The 22,345-nt window shown below is 36.0% G+C and overlaps 1 protein-coding gene across 3 annotated transcripts in view; it reads right to left on the reverse strand.

The window, feature by feature from the left end:
* The window catches only part of DACH1 (dachshund family transcription factor 1), a 412,485-nt gene that overhangs the window by 185,899 nt on the left and 204,241 nt on the right, over positions 1-22,345 (reverse strand). For all 3 annotated transcript variants that reach the window (XM_082365964.1, XM_082365963.1, XM_082365962.1), the window contains exon 3: positions 5,319-5,480. In XM_082365964.1, the coding sequence (XP_082222090.1) occupies positions 5,319-5,480 (162 nt within the window). The remainder of the gene's footprint in view (positions 1-5,318; positions 5,481-22,345) is intronic.

Below are 22,345 nucleotides of genomic sequence, written 5' to 3' on the forward strand. Positions count from 1 at the left end.
CTTGGCGGCCTGTGTTCTCAGTTTCCTTTTATTTGCTTTCTCAAGGTCTCCAAGACTTTTTCCTGAAATCATAAAATTAATTTTTCCTTCCAAATAGACACATGAGATAGAAGAAAGGAAATGACTGCAATGTAAACTATTTTATGTCTTTAGGAATGGTTTAAAAAAAAAAAAAAAGATAAGGGGATGGTCAGCCAGGGAAGATAATTTTATCTCCCTATCTGCCTGGCTTTTTTTTTTTTTTTTCATTGTTTTGTTTTGTTGGTTGATGGACAGAGGTAAGGAGAAAGGAATACCATTGAAGAACACAGCTGTTTAATCCCAAACTCAAGCTCTTGTTTTTACTTGAAACTCCTATATCTTTGTAACTATTGCAAGTTTGAAAAAATGCAAAAGAATCCTACATTTCAGGCATATGAAACGTGTTCAAGTTTGTGGATCACTGCATTAGGGTATTCTTGCCTACTTTCCATGGTGTTCAGAGAGAGAAATTCTGAAGTCTTAAGATTACTTCACTTCCTTAAAGAAATAACAGCAGTTCGGGGGTTATGACTATAGTTTAAACAATAAGATTTTCTTGGGACATCTGTTTTGAGATCACATTTTGAATAGATATGAACTCATTTCCTACTAAGCAAGCAATCTACTATTGTTGATAGCTGTTTACCAGTTCTATGAGTCAGATATTAGCTTGTGGCAAAGGTCCCTCTTAAATCCTCTGAGTATTCTTTAAACTGTGTACATAGTGTTTTCCTTAAATAAAATGTTAAGAGAAGTAAAAATGCAGTCTTTTCCTGCCTCTTGGTAAATTATAGTCCACAAACTCTTGCACTTGGGAATAATATTTAATGTATTTATCTTTAAAGAGTCGTTTCCTTTGTTGTCATTAGTTCAGGGAGTAAGATATTAGCTTTAGCAAGTATTTAAATAACAGAGAAACTACTAAGAGATGCTCACTATGTCAATATTTATATAGCAGTTAAAAACTAGAAGTAAAATTAAGTTTCCTTTATTTAGATTAAATCGATTGTGATTAATTTAGTACCCTCAAAACTGTGCATGATGCCAAAAAAAAGAAGATAAGCAGATAAAACATAGCTATAGAGACTATGAAATTGACCTTGAGTTCACCGGTTTTAAATTCTGCCTTTCCAATATCCCCGTCCCAATTTCCAAGCAGCATTTTTTAAGCTGGTTATGTAGATCAGTCCTTAAAGCAAAAAAATAGCAATTTATCTGGCCTGTATGTTGTGGATAGCGTTGCCACTAAAAAGAATCCAGGACATTTTTCCTTCTTATCTGCAATGTAGCTCATATCAGCCAACCTGTCACAAGATAGTACTTGATATAAACAAGAGATTGCAAAGACATCTCAGTAATCAATATCAGGATGGCTACAGTATGGAAACCCCAACCAGTGCATATCATTTGTCTCAGCATCTATTTCTATGGCCAAATGAAGCATTAATTCAAATCATAAATCTATGGTGATTTAAATCTGGGAATGAGCACCTGCCTGCTTTAATGATTTATTTTGTACATTTCAGTAAGCAGGAGATTTGTCCATATGAACTGACAGGTCACCTTCAGATGCCAGGAGCAGGCTGTTTATCACCATGCAGACTAGCATCTCATCTTAGCAAGTAAATATTAAACTAAAAGAATCCAATTGATTGTGGATGAGGGAGAATGGCGACACAGCCATATATTTCACTCAGCCTGCTGATGCCTCACTCGGATCTATCCTGAAGTCCTCACTTCTTCTTAAAGTGATCATTCTGTTGGAAAGATGCGAGCTCAAGGTTACCATGTAAAATTGGGATATAAAATAATTATTTGTCCGTGTCATAGGTTTCTTCAAACACCTTTTTTTCTGGCTAATTTTTACAATTCATATTAAGAACTAGAGAGGGTCATCTATAATAAGAATATTCCTTCACCTCACCAAGCCAAATGAAATGAAATCAATCAAAGAAAAGAAATCTATTTTCTAGCGGCACTAAGGATTTACTTACAACCAAGGGGTGAGGAAGTGGGGCGGGGGAAACAGTGTTTCTACACAGAGAAGGCTGAAACGTTTAAATAACGCGTGAGCCAGATGAGTATAAGGGAAAAGAGAACGCTGAATCGACTTCAGAAATGTCACTGGATTTGGGCAGGGCTGAGTAGTAACAATACATCATTTAAGTAGCACCTCTCTGAGGGGTTTCGCTACTTCCAAGGGCCAAGTGATAGATTCGTGAGAGCAGTACCTTTGTATTCTGAAATATAAGACTTCTGAGATTCTTGGGATTCCTACTGGAATTCATAGCTTTCAATACCACTTCCTAAGCACCTCGTGCTAGCTGATGTTTCTGGGGGATCCAACGCATCCTGTTATGACTGTCTGCTTACTTAGCCACCCCACCCATAGGAGTGTACGCCCCTTGAGTGCTGAGGCTGTGTTAGGATTATTTTTGTGTTCCTAGAATAAGCTAAAATCAAACATATAACAAAATCCAAATGACGTCACAGCTGCCCCCAAATATCCTCACAGGCCTGCAGCTTAACAAGTAATACCTAGTAGAGAGAATAGGAAAACAGAGGAGGAAGCAGTCGGTGGCTGTAAACAGAGGAAGAAGGTGATTTTCAGGAGGGTAAGTTGGGAGAAATAATAACAATAGCAAAAGCAATACCCACATGACTAACGTTATGCGTGACCAAAAAAATGTGATAAACAGACACGGTAATAAAGAAAATGATAAGCACTTGTCAAATATGATTTCCTTTCCTTCTCATGATGCAGATACTATTTTCTATGCCATTTTTCAGATGTGGAATGCGAGGCTCAGAAAGTTCACATAACTTTCCAAAGTCACGGAGCAAGTAGTTATTGAACACTTACCAAGAGGCAGGCACTATCCTCAGAACCAGAGAAGACTGGAGTCCATTTAAAGCAATTGCTCAAAATTGCCGTGATCTATGAAAGCTCAACCTCCTATCCCCACCATTGCCCTGTACCTTCCCTCACTCTACCCCATCCCTCCCCTAAACTCTCTTTCCCTGATCTCTAGGTAAAGAAGAAGGGGGCAGGGGGTGTGCTCAGGAAGGGTAATAAATCACAAATTCTTAGAGGACAGCAGTATGTGAGAGTAGAATAAAAATGACAATGGATAACATTTCCCCTCAAATCAGCTACAGATCTCTAACATACATGATCCATGAGCTTTAGGGACGAGCAATGACACTAATGTTAACACAATCTCAAAATATTAAGACCCTCTAGGAAAATTCAAATAAATTTCCATTTCTGGTTCAAATTGGAGGATGGGTGTCAAAAAAAAAAAAAAAGCAAGATAAACTAGCAAGTGAATACCTTAATGGAAGAAAAGTGATTTCTTCCAACTAAAACGCAAAAGCAAATTTAAATTGTTTCTTAGTTTAAGTCATTATGAGAGCCTAGCTATCCAAATAATTATGATAAGCACAATTTGGTCAGAGGGCAAGTATTATTCCATAATATCAAATATTAAGTGTATGCCAATGCTTAATTATGAGCTATGATCTCTTTATCTTATGCCTGTTGGTTTCTCCAAAGCCAGCTTCTGTTCTGCTGCTCAGGAAATTTGACAGAGGTAGAGTGTTTTAATATATTTTGTTCAAGTGTTATTAAATTGCCTAACTTAAAGATCCCTCCTCACAACACCAGCTATCAACAACAGCCCGCATTCAAGGTTTACTCTCCTAAAATTCTGATAACAATCCAAATTATGCCTTGGAATCACAACTATAGTTTAGAGTGGCCAATTCCTTGTTTTCAAAAGTGTCCAATTTTGCTCTATTTTATTGGGCAAAGTAAAAGACTAGTGTTTTAAAATAATATGCAGTCAATAGTTCTAAAAAGAGAATTACAATTCTTTCATTTTACTTCAATATCGTTTTTAACTTTTAAAAGCTTAAATTGATGTGTGTAAACTATGCCCTAAACCATCCACCGCCCTCCATCTTCTCAACAGAAGCACTGCAAATGCGAACGCTGGCACTTCCCTTAGTTCTTTTCAGATTTTGAGCCATGTCTTTGGCTTTCTTCCACATCTTTTTATCCTTCTAAGAATTGCTACCTCCTTCTTTATCATACTCTCAAGTCAAAGCCATTAACGCCTCTCCTTTTCTATTTCTCTTGTCTAGTTCTGTTGAAAAGTTCTATTTTTCCCCTTTTTACGTTGGAAGCTGCTCTTTGGCATCACTGAAGTGGTGGTATTTTGTGTTTCGTGTATGTGTTTTAAAATTACTTCCTACTCGGTTACTCATATCTAGCGCATGATTCCATGAACAGCTGTGCAAATGACTATCACTGAAGTCCACAGTATTCCTTCATACACGCCCCCTACCTGTAGGTCAATGGACTGAAAGTAGGGAGCTGCTGATTATCTAAAGAAATAATCTGTTAAAATGTTGCATAGAAAAGAAAATCTAATTGAACTGCCATATATTATTGTGTCCCTCATGAACATGTATGTTGGATATAGTCTTGGGTACATCTTGTAGCATCCAAATTTCTCTTGTTCAATTATATTTTGAGCATGATTTCTACATTTTAAAGGGAAATAATACAGTGCAGTGGCAGAAAAAAAAGTTTTATGTCACAAACACACAGATGCCAAAGATATCATCAATAAAAATTTAACCTTCATTTGAAGTTGTGTTTGACAAAACAAATTACCCAAATTAATTCTGCAAAGAGAAAGCTGTTCCTTTTTGGTTTAAATAGTAATGGTTAACTTTCCATCCCTCCATACCTCAAGAAAGAAAAAGATCAAATTAAGACATTAAAGTGGCATTTTTTAAATAAGAGAAACTGATAATGGATGTATACAGAAAGAATTAATTATCAGCATAATTCTTATTCTTGGCAATACATGAAAAGATTAAGTTTATATGTTTTGCTGCTAAGGCGCATTTCTTATTTGATAACCAATGCATTAAGAATAAAAAAGCTAGTGTGTGGTTTTGTTTGTAAATATTCTTCTGTCATCTTACCCATAATCAATACTTTAGAATTCTGACTATTAGAACTTATTTGTATTATGAAAGATGTTAACTGAATTTTTACAGTAGAGGTTGCAGACATAAAGTTAATTCCTACATTTAAAAATAATGTTGCTAATTATTTATTTAGAGTGTGTGTTGTTAGGCTAAGTGGTTTCTTCAAAATGTACACTATTTTCAAAGCTAAAGGGGCCAACTTCTTGAACGGGTAGCCAATAATTTTGTTCTGGAAAAGAAAGTCATTGAGTAGCAAAATGATCACAGTAAGTTTCAGTGAACGTAAAACTTACCGACACTTGAATTCATGTCCCCATTTTCAGAATCTGCTCCATGTTGGTTACTACTGGCATGATAGTTGCTCATAGCTTCTAATTTGATTTTTTTCACCTTCATTGCTTCGGCGATCGCTGCATTGGTAGCAGCGGCAGCTGCTGCAGCTGCTGCTGTCAAACCTTCAAAGAATAAATTAAAAATGAGGTAATTCAAATTTTGATTTTTCACATAAGACTCCACGTGCTTTACAGAACACATATACAAACATATTGAAGTATCTGATTCCTTTATACTGCACTCTGATAGCATATATTCATTCCCAGCTAACCAGTGAAACTATGTTGATATCACAGAGCGCTCTCCGAACTCCCATATTCAATATTAGCAAAAGCATGATTCGTATACAGAAGGAGAGTAGTAGAAATGCAGCCAGAATTCCCCCTCAAACAAACCCATCTGAACATGTCATTCCTGGCTCCAAATCCTCTACAGCTGCCTACAGGTGGGGGGAATCTGAACTGCTTAGCTTAACTCACAAAGCTTTTCACTAGAATGGGAAACCTACCTAATCACCCGAAGTTTCCCTATTCTCACGCCATACTCCCCCTATGCTGAACGTGGCCCCAGTACCCACACGTGCCCTGCCTCTTCAAGCCCGTGCTTTTGCAATTGCCATTGCCTTTGTCTGGAACAGCCTAGGCCTGTGACTCACTTCCCCCACTTGTCAGTATTCTAGTCCCAGAGTTGACCTTTCTAACCACTATGCCACAGCATCTCCAGAACAGTTTGTCTCTGTTCATCCAGAAAACGGGAGGTGGGAGTGATCATGAGATTCGAAAAAACAGTTTGAGGCCACATACGGAAGATCAGAAAGCGAAGACCTGGCTTTAGGTACAGGCTCTAGGTAACCAGCACAGGTTTTGGAGCAGGGGAGCGATTTGTTTTCCTTAAACGTGTGAACTTTTACCGAGTCAATTCACTTCATCCGACATCCTTCATCTGCAAAACGAAAGACACTGAAACGTGTGAATGATCTCTCCTAACTCTAAAACTCTGACAGTCTATGAGAGGATATACACACACACCCGCCCACACCCTCATACTCCTTTTGCTATGCTGCTTCAGAATTTCTGGCTACAGCGCTTCAGCCTGCTTTGAATTTATCTGTGTGATTTATTTCCACTCGCAGCTGGTGGATTTGAGACTGAAACCTCTCTCCTCCTTTTCCTCCCCACTAATCATCACTTCTAGTTACTACAGCAAATAAGTTGCAGCCTCAGGAATTAGAAGAAGGTCTTTTTCCCTAGAAACCTCTGTTTTTTTTTTTTGTTTTTTTTTTTTTTGAGGTTAGGAGAAGACCTCACCTTTCCTTCAGATCAGACCAAAGAGACCTTGACAACTTTCACCCCAACGCAACAAGACCTTCAGACTGACTCTTTGCATGACAAACTGGTAACTGCCCCCTAAAAAGGCACTGATCTGAACTCAAAGAATTCATCTGGGTCTCGACTGAACACTTATTGCCTTTTAAGTCCCAACTTGAACTGATTCTCTCATCTTCCTATGATTGAATTTTCTCCCCAGTTACTCATTTCCTTCAAAGATGTTTCAGAAGATTTTCTTTCCTGTTCTCTTAAAATTCTCTTTGTGTTTCCCAGAAAATCTCTCTTCCTCAGTTTCGCCTTGTCACCAATGCGAACATCCAAATTGTCCTTTCCCTTCATTGCCTGGTGTTGTCCCATATCCAATTTATGACACATCTAGGGTCTTTATCTTTGATTTATGAGGCAGGTAAATCTTGTTCCATAGTATTCAAATAAGAAAGAAAAAACTACAACTTGAGATATGATTGTTATTATTGGATAGATCTGAATCAAGCTCAGTAGCATGAAACATAACTGTGCTTGATATGGCCTTACACAAGCTATAAAATCTTCTTAAGTATGGTTTCTTCATCTGTAAAGTCATCCTATTCACAAAGGGATAATAGAAGGATTAAATAAGATAAACTATGTGAAGAATGCCACATAATGTTTAGTAAAAACTAGGCAGGCCTTGTGTTCTAGTTTTTACTTCAGCAAGTCAAGACCAGTCCTAGCTATGACTCAAGCAGGATACAGTGGGCTAGCTGCAGCCCCCCTCAGCTAGAAGTATCCTGCTTCTCCTTAGCTGCCGGCATTAACCCTTGACTTTTAAAAATGCCTTTCACAATTTTATTATTTATCTGATCTTATTTATGGTACTCTTCTCTTTTTCCATTTGACAGTTTTTTCCCCCTTAGGTTTACACTTCTAATACAAATTCCAACCGATAGATGTGTGTGTGACACACACATGCTATAACCATAATACTTTTGAAATATTCTATTTTCAGTCCAGTTTCATGAAGGCAAGAAGAAAGCTATGACATTTGCAACAGTTGCTGATTTTAGTTTCACTAACTCACCTAACTGTTTGATGGGTTCTCAAATTTAATTCTTTAATAGCTTTCACACTCAGCCAATTTTCTCCATCTCCCCTGGCTTCCCCTAGTGCAAGCTGCCACTTTTTGTTCCCTGGAGTCTTGTAATTATTTCTTAACAGCTTCCACTTTCCCTACCTCCAATCTCTTATGATTCATACTGCGGTCAACATAACCTTATGAAAAGAAAAATCTAATCCTGGCATTCGATGCCCGCTCTGAGGAGCAAGGTGGGTGCTTCATGTGTCTGTCAGGGCCCTGTGTGCTCAGTCCCCTGCTTATCTGTGTAGCATTATCTTTCCCCCAGGTCTCCGCTGCTCTGTGTGCTCCAGACATATAGGGGTCTTTCACCTCCTCTAGTGGACTACATTTCCTCTTTCAAGCTAGACTTTGCACATGCTGTTCAGACTTTCTAGAAAATCTCTCCAGTTCCCTGCCCCAGATCTGTCCTTGCATCGGTCATGTGAGGCTTAAATATGATGTTCTAGGGAAAGCAGGCTCAGGATCCTGACTCTTCAGCCTACCTGGGAAAGAGCTCCAACACTTCAAGAATCAGCCTAAGACTCACTTCTTTTAAAGAGCTGACCTTCTCCACCCTACTCCTCAAGAGTAGAGCTAGTGGTCCACTTGCGTGTGTTCTCAGCCCTGTTGAATGAAAGTCTGCATTCTCTCTGCATCAGAATCACTCACAGAGCTTTCAAACCACGCAAAGAGCTGAGTCCTACCATCTGAGATTCTGGTTGGGACACGTCCATCTGTATATTTTGGTTGATTTTACCGTTCCTCAGGTCACTTTAATGTGCAATCTGAGAACAGAAACTCACTCAAACTCTTTATTGCTCCTTTTTTGGGGGGGGGGTGTTGCTCAGGGGGGGTCAGTTTAGGGCTAGCTCCTCCGACTAGGTTATAACACTGAAAGGACAGAAATACTTTCCTAGTATATGTATCCCAAACACTGAGCACAAAGCCTGGCACAAATTGTCACTGAATGAAAAAAACACTTCTCAAACTGGATTACATGGAAAGCCGCAGGAGAAATATGGGCATTATTTTGACAATATCAGTGTAAGTAATTTAAAACATTATGTTCATATTACAGTCAATGTAAATATACTAGGAGTAGCAAATCTCATTAATTTAATAAAAAGCGTTTACTTTCCAAAGCTACATCTGCCTAGGACTGGAGAGAATCACGAAAGTCTCACCCTCACCTCTGCATTGATTGCACTTCCTGTTGGCCTTGCCATGGCCCTTTCAAATCTCATGTAATTCTCAAATTCCCTCCAATTTGCTGTCTCTAGTAAAAACTTAGTTTAGAATCTATACACTCACTTTAGAAAGAGGTCCCATTGTATAGTTTGTTCCCTATTGAAGCTGCCTTTGAAAAAATAAGTGTAATAAATTCACAAAATAACACTAGTTTTTGGTCTATACTTCATAGGGAGTTCACACTGCAAAAACACTTCCTATGCAATCAAGAATGCTCTACCTGTGCAACACGGATGGACCTAGAGATTATCATACTAAGTGAAGTAAGTCAGACAGAGAAAGACAAATATCATGTGATGTCACTTATATGTGGAATCCAAAAAAATGATACAAATGAACTTATTTACAAAACAGAATCAGACTCACAGCTTAGGAAACAAACTTAATGTTACCAAAGGAGAAAGGTGGGATGGAGGGTAAATTAGGAAATTGGGATTAACATATACACACTACTATATATAAAATAGATAAACAACAAGGACCTGCTGTATAGGTCCTTGAGCCATATTGAACTATATTCAATATCTTGTAATAACCTATAGTGGAAAAGAATATGAAAAGGTATATAAATATATGCAACTGAATCACTTTGCTGTATACCTGAAACTAACACAACACTGTAAATCAACTATACCGCAATATGAAATAAAAATTTTTAAGAAAAGAATGGTCTGCTTGTGTAAACGCCAGCAACCCATAACATTTACCACACACTTTTCCTCCCTCCGTAACCCTTTCTCACTTAGAACTCTTCTCCACCTGCCTCATAATCAGACTTCAGCATATTTTCCTTCAATATCCCACCCTGAAGCAGTGAATTTATGACTGCTTTTAACTCTTCCCAATCAAAACAAGCCATTTTTCCCTCAGAACTAGGTAATCCAGTGTTTCTCCAAGTGATAATCTACATCAAATCTAGCTGCAGAGTGTGATAAAGTTGAAGATTATCTTCCTTGGGGCCACATTCATGGACCCTATCTCTGACATGGACTGAGGAATCTGTATTTTTATCTTTCAGTAGGTTGATTCTGATCCTCCCTGCCCTTAGATTATTTGATGACAGTAAAGTACATTATTAAAGTGTGTCTACACCTTACAGTAAAAGCTTTCTGGCTAGGTAGATCATCTCTGCAGTGGTTTTTGAAAGTGAGTATGCTTAAGAATCAACAAGGGAACTTGTTAAAATACAAAATCAGGTTGGACCAATAATCAGAATCTAAGACATACTGCTGTAGTGTGATGCAGACCTTGGAAAAATGAGTCTTCTGTGCCTCTACCCTAGCAGAGCAGAAGCAAGGAGGCCAGCCAGGTAACACAGCACTTCTGTGTGTTATAGATCTAGTAGCCATGCACGTTATTAACTCAACCAACCACTTACATATACGAATCTATTTGGTATATACAGTAATTGTTAATTAAACAGCTTGGGTAATTTCTCCAGATTCTTCAATCAGGTAAAATTTTCACCAGATTTCCTTCTCTCATTGAGAGAAAAATTACATATATGTACACACACACATAATGCATGTGTGTGTGTACGGTGAAGAAACAAATAAATGAACAAAGGTTTTCTCACACTAAGGAATGATTAACCCATCTATTTTACCTCATGAAACTTACTTTTTACACTCTCCAAGAACAATTATAGTATCTCATACACAAAGACAAAAACATACACTAAACTGAAAAGTCAAATGTAGTATAATTTCATTTTATTTTAAAAGGTTCTAAATCCAATTTTATCATCAGCAATGGGGAAACTTTAATGTATACTTAAAATTCATTTGCCACTGATAAAATAATGTATTGAGAGATAGTTTGTTTAAAAAAGATGTTTTCCTTCAGAGAAAGGATAATAAGTCATATATTGTGCAACTCGTAGACCTTCTATTGGCCCTCAGAAAAGGGACTGTACATCAAACTTAGGCTAAAGCCCATAGGCCTTATGTCATGCAAAAATATTTAGGTTTCTTTTTTTTCTATTTGATCTTCACAAACTCTACCACTTACAATTCAAAAGGATGAATAGATTTTTACATAGAATTTAGAAAAACAGCTTGTCATATTAGTGTCTGAATTATGCTACAAACTCATTGCAGCGGGCTCCATTCTGTTCTACTCCTTCAGAGCAAATTCTATATTACTTTTTTTAACCGGCTATTGTTAGAAATTCTTTATTTTTATCTCGGCTTATAGATTTCTTTTACTTGTACTTTTATTTTTTGATGGTCCATTAAAATCTTTTAAAGTTCTTGTTGAAAACTGACTGGCATGGAGATTCCTAGTTATGTAAACTCACTATCATATAAGGAGTAAACATACAGTCATTGAAAAACAAAACACTCCAAAAGCCATACAAACTTCGGACAACATGCATCAAATTTATATGAAATACTGCAGCAAGTTATATAATTCCTGAGGCTTCCAAATTCCTATCTTTAAAGCAGAGCTATCAGTTCTGACCTCATAGCAGTATTGTGGGGAATAAAGGTAAAATAATGTACACAACAGCATGGGCACATACTAAGCCCTCTGAAAATGGTAGTAAATATTATCAAGTAACCCGTAATACCCATCATGTCATTTAGTTTTACCTTTGTTCAGTTATTCACAAAAATGCAAATATGACAAAAGTTATCTAACAGTGTACGGTGAAAATTTAAACATTTGACAAATGGACACCTGAAAACCATGCTTCTATCAAATCATTTGATTTAGTAGCCTACACTGATCAAATTTATCATAAAATCACTAAGTCTCCACTCTGTGCTATATTGATACAAACCTTTTGCTACTTCAAATTCAATATCCTAAAACCAATCCATGGGCTTATCATTTGGAAGGGAAGCAGGCATTATTATTCCTTGAGAGCCTTATTTTCCTTTGCAAAGATAGTATTTTTCTTCTGCTCTCAACTTTTATCACAACAGCCTTTAAATCCTTCAAGTGCTGTTATACAATCCTGATTGCTCTCTCTAAAAAGGGAAAAGTATCCCCATTCTATTTTTTTCAAATAAGTTAGTACCCCTAGTTATAAAGAGTAGATTACAACTATAGATTATAAATATCAATAAAAGAGACATATTGCTGTCAAATTCTTTCTCTGATCTGTGTGTTTGCTCATTAACTTGAAAGGTCTAATCTTTGATCTTTGGTTTCAAAGACATCAAGATGACTTCCAAATGTTTGATATGTTGTCTACTTTTACATCGCATTCCATATAAAATGCGTTTCCCAAGACCTAATGGCTAAATAAAATTAGTTATAAGCAAGAGATACTAAGCATTCAAAGCTTCCATATGATAGACTTTTTATTAGGCTATGTCACTTTACCCAAATGTAGAAAAAAGTACTCTAACATGCACTCGTTTATAGCCAATAGTAGTTATTATTAATATTCTGGAATTGATAAGTTATTTACGTCTGGCACTCTTCCTACTGCTTATTCAGGGAGACAGGCAGCTTATAAATATCTCATCACTCCACCGTCACAGAAATTTCATCGACAGTGCTCATGCACAGCTATTAGCAATATGAATCTAACCATTACAAGAAGGAGGAAAATCGAACATGTGGCATTAATACGCAGTCCTGGTTCCTAACCATCTGATAGGCAGATGGTGTGAAGCGGATTCTCCAGCTGAAATGAAGGGGCACATCATTTAAAACCTTGTTTGCATTCTAACTGATATCAGTGCCATATTGATATACATGATACATCATGGCAGTATTTGAACAATCTAGTTTGTTTCAGTCATAAATGTTTACAGCCTTGTTTTTTTTAATCTTATAAGCACGTTCAGAAGAGTGTATTTTTAATTTATGAAACCTATTGTTTACTTCTGTTGAACTACAAGATTAGTGGAAAGCAGGAATATTAAATTACTTCAGCTAGAGCAATATAACCAAGACAGATGAATAAAGTGGGTTTCTATTTTCAATAAAGGATGTTAGTAAAGGAATTTTAAAATTAGCCCAGGCATTCTGTGCATTAAATACATTTATTCATTTAAACCTTCTAGCTTTTTCTCCCCCAAGTGGCATACAGAGATACTTAGTGCTTTACACAGTCATTCATTTAAAACTCTCACTGTGTGCAATTAATCTTGTCCAACAATTCAATTCAGAAAGTAAAACATCAAAAAGCAGAGTTCAATTCAACAGTCATTACTGTGAAGTAATCTTTCTGCTCCTGACAGATCGTATAGACTCTTTGCAAAACTGTTGAAGGTGCATTGTAAGCTCTACATGAGTTTGAATTACAACTCAATTGAAATCACTCCAAGTCTTAGAAGAATTCTTGGCTCAGTATAACAACTTGAAAACACCAGTACCTTTTTTCCACCATGTCTTCTTCCTATCCTTATTTAAATACCAGCTGTCTAAAAAACTGAAACTAATTTTCCCAGTTATTTTATTTCTCAATACTTTCTAAATAAACAGAAATTGTGATTGAACTGCGCCTGTCGTCACCCTTGAATGATTAAATAACAGAAATGATAATCAACTAGAATAAGTAACTTAATTGTAAAGCAGGGTAGACTGAAGATTTTGAGTGAGAGTTTGTCTCCCAATGTCCATTAGACTGATTTTTCTTGCCCTTTGAAACACATTTATATTCTGCAGAGAAAAGGAAAATTGATCTTAGAGGCTGTTAATGGAAACACTCCTTATACCAGTTTCCAGTTTTTCAATTGATTAAATTAGATTTTTAAATGTGTCAATTAACCAAAAAAATCTACTAATTTGGAGAAATATACAGAAAGAGTTTATTATAATATTGATAATCACTAATAAATCAAGTAGACATCAAGTTTAGCATTCTTTTCTGATTAGCTTAAAATCTACAGTCTCCCAGAGTTTAGGAAGAAATAGCAGTAGTGAAGTCAGAGGGAGGGGACCCCATGGTGATGTTATTTGGCCACATGTAAAATCACTGAGAAATTTCCATGGAAGTTTTTGAAACACTCAACTTCTAATCACTAACTCAGAGAATCAGGATGAAACAGAATCAATTCAAATGTTTAAATTACTATGATTTAAAATAAGAAAATAGGTAATTTATGAAAAGTTGAACCTGACACAACAAGGTCTTGAATATATAACTTTCACTTCGACTCCATCTGTTAACATTACCACCTTTAGAAAAATATTTCTTAACAGCCACTTGGAGTCTGGACTTATAAAACATAGAGATGAGAAAGACTTTATCTACTGCGACCCTTTTATTTTACTGATGATGAGACTTAGGGGCAGCGAGGTTAATCATTTCTATAAAGTCACACCATTAAATAATGATAGATTAATCCCAATTCCCCTAACTCCCACTTCAGCAGTGGCCACACTGCCTCTGTCAATAAACGAAAAAAGAAAAGTACAGAATACAGTAAACTATGGAATCACTGAAGGAAAATGAATCCTCTTTTCTCAAGTAGCTTATGGATTGCACAGGAAGCCAAGGTTACAGACACTCAGATGATGTTACAGACACTCAGATGATGTCACAAGTATAAGTTGACCCCACTTAAAAACCTGATCTAAATGTTCATTTGTGATTCCGTTTTATAAAATTTCGAATATATCTGCCACAGAAACAATGGTCATTCAACTTTGTGCACAAAACTTTTAACCTGTACTACTGGTGAAATATATTGTTTATAATATTACCCTGAGTCCTATATTTTAAATACAGAGCAACAAGGAAAAGGAGAAAGGCAAATAAATTATTTTCCTCTCTATATCTTGAATATAGAAAAAATTGTAAATAGAACCAAATTGAAAGAGGTAACATTTGTCTTAAATTTTCTTTAAAGCACTCTTCTCATTATTATTATTCCATTCTCCACTAAACTGGGCATTGGATGTTCTCATATTTGTCTAAGGCCCAATACTTCTTACTACGTACATGACTCATCACCCCAAATTACTCAAAGCATTGGCCCCAGGCAGGTGGCTCTTACCAACCTGAGAGTAGCTGACAGTATGTGACATTGTGAAAGGATGTTTTTAAAAGAGGCTACTTGTCAATATATTGGTGACAGTTCAGGCAGTATAATAAGTGAAAAGAGGAAATGGTGTCATAAATTTAATTTCCTGCCAAAGTCACCTCACTGGCATTTCAGCCCAAGAATAGTCTTTCCAAATGTTCTCCTACTTTTCTCAACACCATGTAAACGCTCTTCTAACTCCTTTGATACTTCAATAAGTATCTTTCTTTTCTTTTTCCAGAATCCTGGTAGCATGTAGGGCTCTGTCAGTGTGTGCTTGTCGGTGAGGAGAGGAGATGAGAAAAAAATTATAATAGAGGTGGTCGTTTTTACATGCAAGTTTTGTTTGGGGGGAGTTATCCAATGAGACAGAAATAGCTGGAGACAATGTGGCCAAAAAATTTTTCTGATATAGTAATATAAAGGAAAAGACTCAAGAAATATATATATATATATATATATTACTATATATATATACATACAGACATCATTATATATATATAATGACACATACACACACATACACACTTTTTAAATAGAGGTCAGGGTCTGGGTTGAGAAAAATATATAGCCATATTCACTGAATAACAATAGGTTAGGAATGGAAGGACTATTTGAAGCAATATATTCTTCACACTTTTGTCATTGGGTTCTTACATTTATATCACCATCTCATTGAATCTCTGTAATCAGTCGACAAGAAATGTATTTTCCCTATGTGATTTCAAGAAAAATATGCAGTGTGAGAGCCCAATTGTAGTGCTTGGAAACGTAGGATTTTGGTTGCAGTTTTAAAGTTGGACTATGGAAAAGAATAATCCTGATTAATTTAGAAAAATAGATACTGCCACGTGACAAGGAAGATTACAAAGAAATATAGCTCTTAGTCCATAGCCTCAAGTGGTTGTCATCTCCTAGAGGATGGCATGAAGCCTTAATCATGGCATGCTTTTGTAATCATAGTCGGGTTACTTAACTTTTTTAGTGTAATTTAGACAAGTTACTTAAATTGTCTGATTTTGACGCAACCTTGTACTTTACTGTTCAAGAAATAAATGCTGTCTATGTTCAAAACTATTTCCCTTCTGAGGTTTGATTCATATATTCAACCCAGCTCACCTACGAACAGAGCAGGTGGATGTCAAAGAAGAATTTACCAATGGTTGACATTGCACTATTCATTTTTTTTTTTTCTGCAAAAGCATTACAACAGAAAGAAACATCTAATTTCTAACGTGGCAATAAATGCTAGTCTTTTGTACATTCTGCTAAAACCTTTTACTTTATTTCAAAACAGTAGTAAGTCAGAGCAAATCTTCCATTTTCCTTACATCTCTTCATTTATGAGCGAAGTCTATAGTTGCACTGATTCAATGGCTTCTCTTGACCTAATTTATGTTGTACCATGAGATTCTATTAAAAGAAACTAAATCACTGCAGTAGATTTATTCATCTTAAATAATTTAAGCTAATTGAAAAAGAACCAAACTAAAACTAAAACACTTCTCTCAAGCATTCAACTTCTGCATGTCAATTAGTAATTTAAACAACCAGCTAATCACAACAGCTTCGTGTGAAACACGAACCTGTGCTGTGTACACATTTCTCTACCTCCAAGGAGCTGAAGATAGAAATAAACATCAACTCTGAGTCTGAAAGCATGTGTATCTATTCTGGAGTCATTAGACAATTCCAATAAAATATTTTCACTGATTGATTTGAGACTTTTCTCAATTTTGCCAAATAATTTTGAGAAGAGCACATGGAAAAATGAGAGGAATATCTGGAAAATCATATCCAATCACTCTTCTGGCAATGCGCTATGGAATTTCAAACTTATAACATGACTTAAGCAAAACAAAATTTAAAACATTACTGTTATTCACCGAAGTTGCTATACCATAATAACCAGAAACTGAACTCCTATGGGTTGGTTTAAAAATTAAGAACCTAGCTTAATATTATTATGATTATATTTTATTCTTGTCGCTCTGCTTCTTGTTGGTAAAACTTATCAAATATCAATTTAAGTCATGTTAACAGTAGCTGATCATGTTATCGCAAATTATGCTATGCTAATTGTCCCATCATTATAGAACTCCATTTGTAAAAGCAATGGTCATTTTTCTCATGCGACTATTTTATAATTCAGCTTTTGTTAATACCTGGAGTGTGTGGCATAGACAGTCCTACAAAGAGTTACAAAGCTCTTCGCAGTATTTTTGCCATACATCTTCCTTCTGAGAATTAGAAAATTCAAACATAACTTTATCTTGGAAGTAAAGCCTTTTGAAATATTGCTAAAGTGCATACTGAATAAAGACAACACACTTAAGCGGACTTTTCCCCCTTTAAACAGCATTCATCTTTTCAAAAGCAATAGATTCTCAGTCCACACGGAGTCTATTGCATTATTCATTTCATGTGCAACCTCATGCTGGACCATAAATTGTTACTTTATCTAATCAAAGGAGACTTAACTCTACAGAAGGTCAAAGGTTTAATTTTGTGAAGTATTATCTTACGCTATGAGTTTAACCGAAAAATAGAAGAAGAAAAACAGCCAAGAAACTGGTAATAAATGAACCTTTATTGCCTCAGGCATTGGCCTAGTTAATAAACTTTCATTGAAGGTTTCTTTCAACTGTTACGGACAATGAGAGGAAAAAAATCTTAAATTACAGCCATGTGTGACTTTTAAAGCAGTCATTCTTTTTTATCTCAACCTCCCTAGCTCAGGGGAAAAAAAAAAAAAAAAGACAAAGAGAGATTGTCTTCGATCTCTTAACCAAAAATGTATGTTTCTAAACAGATGAGAAAGTGCAGATAAACTTTTCTAAAAGCAGAGGTCAGCTTTGAACAATATAAAAAAATTCATTATTTAGGTGTTGAATCTTAGAGAACAACCTCTAGCTAAATGTAAAACTACAAAAGGGAGGAAGAAGACATGTAGTTTTTGCAAATCTAACTCTTAAATTGGGTCCCCAACTTAGCAAAATATGATGCTTTGTCATCTCACCACTGGTGCACAAAGTCCACTGTAGATTTAAAATTCATTAAATGTATTGTAAATAAGTACATTATCTATGTACTGTCTGCCCTGTTTTAGACACACCAAAAAAATCCTTCTTTTATTTTCAGAATCAAAAACACTAGTAGCGAAATAATTCATTTCATCGTTATGCAATTAAAATTTTTAAGAAGAACAAGTCTATGTTTTTAGCTGATACTCTCATCCAACAATGGCCCGTGAATAGTGTTTTTTTTTCCATTATTTTCTAGAGAAGAAAATGAACTGAGTTCTTCTGAACTAAATCTCCCTTTTTGTCTGATATGAGTATTGCTACTCCAGCTTTCTTTTGATTTCCATTTGCATGGAATATCTTTTTCCATCCCCTCACTTTCAGTCTGTATGTATCCCTAGATCTGAAGTGGGTATGTATACATGAATCTCTTTGCTGTACACCGGAAACTAACACAACATTGTAAGTCAACTATACCCAAATATAAAATAAGAATTAAATTTTAAAAACCCTCCTTTTTTCAGGAGGCACTGTATTGAGTATAAAAGTTATCATGGCCTCAACTGCAACATCTTAATCTCCACAGCACAGCATAAATAAGATACAGATCTTCACATCACCAACAGAGTTCACCCAACCTGTGAGAAAGGGAAGAAGCCATGTTCTGCATCTTACTTTAGATATTCTTAAACAGAAAGGAAAGAGGGCTGGCTTGATGCTTTGAACTGGACACCCCTACCAGATTCTACCCACAAATCACAACGCTCTCAGCAGGACACCCAACCCTCTTCCCACCTGGCAACGTATGGACAGAATTGGGCTCTACTTCATTCCAGGGACATGTCCCCAGGATGCTATCTCGGGCCACCTTTGAATCCGAACATGATAGCTGCTTACACTGGCAGCACCAGGTGAAAGCAGGACCAGGGTCCCTACTAAGAGATACACTTCGCACAGCTGGGAGACACTGAGTTCTCCCGGGGTCAAGGATGAAGCACGTTGATAGTAGCAGCTTTGCTTCTTTTCTATATTTGCCGAGAGAGAGAGAGAGACTAAGGAGAAAGTGGAAAACCTAGAAATTAAAGATGATTTAATGTAAATTCCGAATAGAAAAAAATGTTGCATTCTTTGCATAGAAAATTGAGGATAAAAACACAGGTCTTCCAAAAATATAGTTAAACCTGGATATCCAGAAACTGAAGCAGGGTGAGGCAATTCGTTGTTATTAATTAGTAGAGGGTTTTAGAATCAATGAATAGTTTTTGATTTCATGCAAGAAACCAAGAAGCGCTACCCAAAGGTTACAGTGAAAAACACTGTCAATGATAAACGATTTTTTTTGCCCCACTCTATTTTCTACCTAATTTGTATGCATGCATGCAGTTGGGGAGCAAAAGAATGAAAAGGTGAAGAAAATGAAGGAACATACGCTACTAGAACAGAAACACTGTATTTGAATGTGTATAGTAAATGGCTAGTTGTATACATTTGTGGATGAAGAACTTAGTAACAGCAAGGATGGTCATGCTTTATATAAATTTCAGTTTATTTAATTTACCAGTTTTTGAAAAAGGCTGAGGTACATTTAGAAAGTGACCCCAAGGTCAGAGAAGCATGGGAGAGTAACAAAAACAGGTATCTCAAATCTAATTCTTTATTCCATTAATCAAAGTTTTATGGGTTTGGGAAAGTTTTGCTACAGTACACAGAGAGGATAAGAAAAAAGAAAGATCAAGGGAATTCAAAGGATTTATTAAAAGTGCAGACGGTAACTCTGACTAGTGTTTTAGCTAGACACAATTAATTAATTGTAATGTTGTGAAACTCTAAAATGCTGAAAGAACGTGCTCATGCCTGCAATGTAGTAATGTAGCAAAATACTTATAATCTTTCAACCACCAGGAGCTTTTGTTGGTTTTTTAACCTAATCCACAGCCTGACATAGATCCTAGAGTAATGGAACACAGTTCTTTGATTGAAATAATATCTAAACATTGCTGTGCTAGCCCGGTGGCCTAATAGAAGTCTGTCTCTCTGAAACTCGAGAAATTCAAGTTTGGAAACAAACTCAGACACTGAGCTCTGGCTTGTAAGTCCTTGAAGAAAAGCCTTTGAGACAGGAATATGCCCTTTCCAGTTTGACAGAACCAAAAACAGACATAAAACTTCTGCAACAGCTTTTCTTCCAAACAGTGAGACAGTCAAAACAAATTTTCTTCAGCCACTAAAAAGTGGCTAATAAAACAACAGTAGAGTGTTGGTAATCACAGAGAGTCTAATATATGTCATTAAAAAGCTAAGTATTTCACAAGTGGCCCATTCCACCAGCTTTCTTCATTTTGGTGTGACAATCTGAGCAATATGTACAAGTTTAGTCATTATTACAAAAGATCCGTATCTTTTGTCAATTTTAGTCATGTGGAAAATTGCAAAGTGTTCAAAGACACACTAACAATCCTCAAAAGGAATTTATGTATATCACATAGTGGCGAAAAAGATCTATATTATTTTGTTTTATTCAATGTACCTGAAAATTTGCAATAATGATAAGAAAGCCACACTTGAACATTTTAGTGAGAGAAAAGTAACTTCTAGGTCTGCGCTTGCAGCAGTAAATACACTCTGATTAAACTCTGAAAGATAAAAACAATAAAATCTCCATTTCATTGTGTATCCTGATAAATTCCAAGAAACACAGAATATATATCATTACTATTTACCAATATCCTGGCATCTGGTAGAAACTGCTAAGCAAAAAGCAGACGAACAAAAAACAGGAAAGGCATGGGTAGCATTAAATATACCTGAGGCTACAGCCAAATTTTGCTTTTGTTTGGATGCCATGCTTATCATATTATGTAATGAAAGTGATTTTTACTTAGTGTCTGTCATCTGACACTATCATATCACTTTATAAACATGATAATAAAAATGATACTAGGATGACAATGAAACAATCTGCACACTGTCACAAATGTGAAGTCTTGACATATTTTATCATTACATTGTAAGGCATGAGCTGTGAAGTTGGGTGGGAAAGCAGAGAGCAAGTAAGAAAAAAATCACCAAATTACATAATAATAATATAATCCTAAAACCACAGCAGTCCTTCTAAAAAAAAATTTCAGGAGCACAGCTAGAGTTGGTTAAGTCAGTAGGTCAACCATGTCGAGGACCCAAATTATTTCCATACTTCCTTTCTGCTATCTTCAATATATTGGAAAATATCTCCATGTTAGGAAGTTGGCTACAATAATTTTAGGCATCCAAGCAAAAAAGTGAGGAGCTATTTATTCTATATATTTCTCTTTATCCCACAAAGAATTCTTCCTCAACAGATACCTTAAAGAATCACCCCTCAGAACTCATTAGTCATAATTATATCACCTGATCATGCCAGTTTATGGTTGGAGAAAAATGTGAATTTCTAAATAAAATTAGGGTTTTGTTATAAAGGAAGAGAGTGATAAGGGGTTATTGGGTTGCAACTAACAAGACCTGCAATAAAAGTTTATTGGGGAATATTGAAGCAAATTGTCAACAGCCTCAAATAGAAGCCCAAATACATTGCTGTTCTAAACCTTCCATCATTTTAAATCTGTCCTATGCTTGCTCAACAGTTGGCATGTACCTAGATTCGGAGGATAATATCATTGTTTTTCTCAAGGCACTATTTTACTTCTCATAATGAAGTCCTTGTACAGAAAAGTTCCATAAAATTACAATAGTGACCTTGAGTTTTATATTTAGAACTACCAGGAACAGAAACATGAAATAGCACTCAATTGCTTTGAGTTTCCTTTTCCACATCTAGCTGGAGATATCTATAGAATAAATAATAAGATGGCATGCCTATAGAATATATAATAAGATGTTGTCCTTCATTCGATTGCTGGACAATCAAATTTATACAACTGTTACGGAATGTGACACCAAGGAACTGGTCACTTTTGAGCTATATCAAACAGTCATTTAAATATTTCTCGTGATAGTGAGGTGGCTAAAGCTGGTAGTGATATTTTTCAGTGCTTTGATGCAGTACTAAAACTATTGGATTCATGTTCTTTCTTCTTAAGGATGCAGACCAGTGTAGGAAAACTTGAAGCAGCAACTGCAGAGCTGAAGAGACGGAAGAGAATGAGAGAGAGAGAAACAGACAAGAGAGGGTTGAGGGGAGAGAGAGAGGCAACAGTAGCTTTAAGCATTCACACGTCTATTGCCATGTCATTGCTGTTTGGTCTCTTCCTCACTTCCATCTTTGCTATCATCAACAGTAAAATGAAAAATTTTAATAAAGTATAAAAA

The sequence above is a fragment of the Balaenoptera borealis genome, assembly GCF_965194805.1.
Source record: "Balaenoptera borealis genome assembly, chromosome: 18".
In the NCBI taxonomy this organism is placed as follows: domain Eukaryota; kingdom Metazoa; phylum Chordata; class Mammalia; order Artiodactyla; family Balaenopteridae; genus Balaenoptera; species Balaenoptera borealis.